This window comes from Penaeus vannamei, chromosome 16 (assembly GCF_042767895.1).
Source record: "Penaeus vannamei isolate JL-2024 chromosome 16, ASM4276789v1, whole genome shotgun sequence".
NCBI lineage: Eukaryota > Metazoa > Arthropoda > Malacostraca > Decapoda > Penaeidae > Penaeus > Penaeus vannamei.
This window is the reverse complement of record NC_091564.1, coordinates 11,736,724-11,739,223: the sequence shown is the minus strand read 5'-3', so window position 1 is coordinate 11,739,223 and position 2,500 is coordinate 11,736,724. Positions and strand designations below refer to the sequence as shown.

Sequence of the window (2,500 nt, the reverse complement as noted above, 5' to 3'; positions counted from 1 at the left end):
TCTCTCTCTCTCTCTCTCTCTCTCTCTCTCTCTCTCTCTCTCTCTCTCTCTCTTCTCTCCCTCCCTCCCTTCCTCCCTCTCTCCCTCCCTCCTTCCTCCCTCTCTCCCTCCCTCCCTTCCCTCTCTCTCCTCTCTCTCCCTATCCTCCTCCCTCCCTCCCTCCTCTCTCTCTCTCTCTCTCTCTCTCTCTCTCTCTCTCTCTCTCTCTCTCTCTCTCTCTCTCTCTCTCTCTCTCTCTCTCTCTCTCTCTCTCTCTCTCTCTCTCTCCCTCCCTCCCTCCCTCCCTATCCCTCCCTTCCTCTCTCCCTCTCTATCCACTCGTGTTCCCTATCCTCCTCCCTCCCTCCCTTCCTCTCTCTCTCCCTCCCTCCATCTCTCTCTCTCTCTCTCCTCTTCTTCCTCTCTCCACTCGTGTTCCCTATCCTCCCTCCCCCTCCCTTCCTCCCTCTCTCCCTCTCTTCCTCCCTCTCTCTTCCTCAATCCCTCCCTCTCTCCACTCGTGTTCCCTATCCTCCCTTCCTCCCTCTTTCCCTCTCTTCCTCCCTCTCTCTTCCTCAATCCCTCCCTCTCTCCACTCGTGTTCCCTATCCTCCCTTCCTCCCTCTTTCCCTCTCTTCCTCAATCCCTCCCTCTCTCCACTCGTGTTCCCTATCCTCCCCCTCCCTTCCTCCCTCTCTCCCTCTCTTCCTCCCTCTCTCTTCCTCAATCCCTCCCTCTCTCCACTCGTGTTCCCTATCCTCCCTCCCTCTCTCCACTCGTGTTCCCTGCCCTCCCTCCTTCCCTCCTTCCCTCCCTCACTCCCCTAAAACACACTAAATCTACCACATCAATTACTATCCTTCCAGCTCGTGTTTTTCCGCAGCCGTGGCAGCGATCCGGATTAATCCCGCCGAGTAGCAGGAATGGCAACCGATAACCAATATTCCCAGCTATTCCCGGTATTTAAAATCAGGAATGGCATGAGCTCGAACCTGGATTCCGAGCGGCTTGTAGCACGAGAATCCGATGGTACGAGTATTCAGTTATCCGGGTATCCGAATATCTGATTATTCGAGTATTGGGGTATCCGATTATCCGAATTCTTGTGTCCGATTTTTGAGTATCCGATTATCCAAATATCTTGTTATCCGGGTATTTTAGTATCCGATTATCCAAATATCCTGTTATCCGACTATCCGAACATCCGATTAACCAAATATTTGAGTGTCCGATTATCCAAGTATCCTGCTATCCGATTATTTGAGTATTCGATTATCCGAGTACTTAGTATCCGGATATCAGATTATCCGACTATTTAAGTGCCCGATTATCCGAGTATCTGAGTATCCGAAGATCCGAGGATCCGCTTATCCGAGTATTTACAACAACAAGTCCTCAGTCTCCCGGTCGGCCCCGCTCGGTTGTGGATCTCCCGTTATTTAAAGTCCAGTTTAGTTCGGTTTAGTCTTCTGTGAGACTGTCTATGTGCGCGTGTGTGACAGAGAGAGAGAGAAATAGAGAGAGAGAGAGAGAGATAGAGAGAGAGAGAGAGAGAGAGAGAGAGAGAGAGAGAGAGAGAGAGAGAGAGAGAGAGAGAGAGAGAGAGAGAGAGAGAGAGAGAGAGGAGATGGAGAGAGAGAGAGAGAGAGGAGAGAGAGAGATGGAGAGAGAGAGAAGAGAGAGAGAGAGGGGGAGAGAGAGAGAGAGATGGAGAGAGAGAGAGAGAGAGAGAGAAGAGGGGAGTATGTGTGTGCTATGTATACGCGCGTGTGTGTGTGCGTGACAGAGAGAGAGGGGGGAGAGGGAGAGAGAGAGAGAGAGTGAGTCTGTGTGTGTGTGTGTGCTATGTATACGCGCGTGTGTGTGTGTGTGTGTGCGTGACAGAGAGAGAGGGGGGAGAGGGAGGGGGAGAGGGAGGGAGGGAGAAAGAGAGAGAGAGAGTCTGTGTGTGTGTGTGTGCTATGTATACGCGTATTCTGCACATAGTGTATTTCACCTTCTCCAGCTCTGTCTAGTTCGATCTATGACAATATCAAAATTCCAAAAAACTCTTTCCCAAATCGTCTTTTCTTATTTTCCTTCCTTTGATGACCTCCTCGACATGACCTTGAATGCCCTTGCATGACCTGCCTCTGCATGACCTCCCCTTGTATAAGCCCCCCTCTGTACATTCATCCTCTCCGCAAAAGATCTCGATTCTTTTGCATAACTTCTCCCCCCCGTGCATGACCTCCATTCTCACGCATGACCTCACGCTGTGACCTCAAGGATGAATTCACCGTAGTCGAGGCTTGCGTATAGAGGTGAACTACCGCCGTCCTAGCCACATCCTAGATTCCTTGAGACAACTCATCCTGAATAGTAAGCAGGTTCTGAGACTCCCTGGAACCCGGCGGACGGTCGCGCTCGATGGCTGGCTGGTATAGCGACGCCGTTGGTGCTCCGTCTCTTTGTCGGTTGGTTCGTCTGTGTGTTCGTTCTCTCTCATTTCTTTGTCCTTCTTCTTCTTCTTCTTCTTCTT

General features: G+C 51.2%; 1 protein-coding gene across 1 annotated transcript in view; it reads left to right on the top strand.

The window, feature by feature from the left end:
• The window catches only part of LOC138864417 (uncharacterized), a 12,605-nt gene that overhangs the window by 4,307 nt on the left and 5,798 nt on the right, over positions 1-2,500 (top strand). Inside the window, exons 2-3 of the mRNA XM_070131525.1 lie at positions 953-1,030; positions 2,264-2,399. Of these exons, the coding sequence (XP_069987626.1) occupies positions 953-1,030; positions 2,264-2,399 (214 nt within the window). The remainder of the gene's footprint in view (positions 1-952; positions 1,031-2,263; positions 2,400-2,500) is intronic.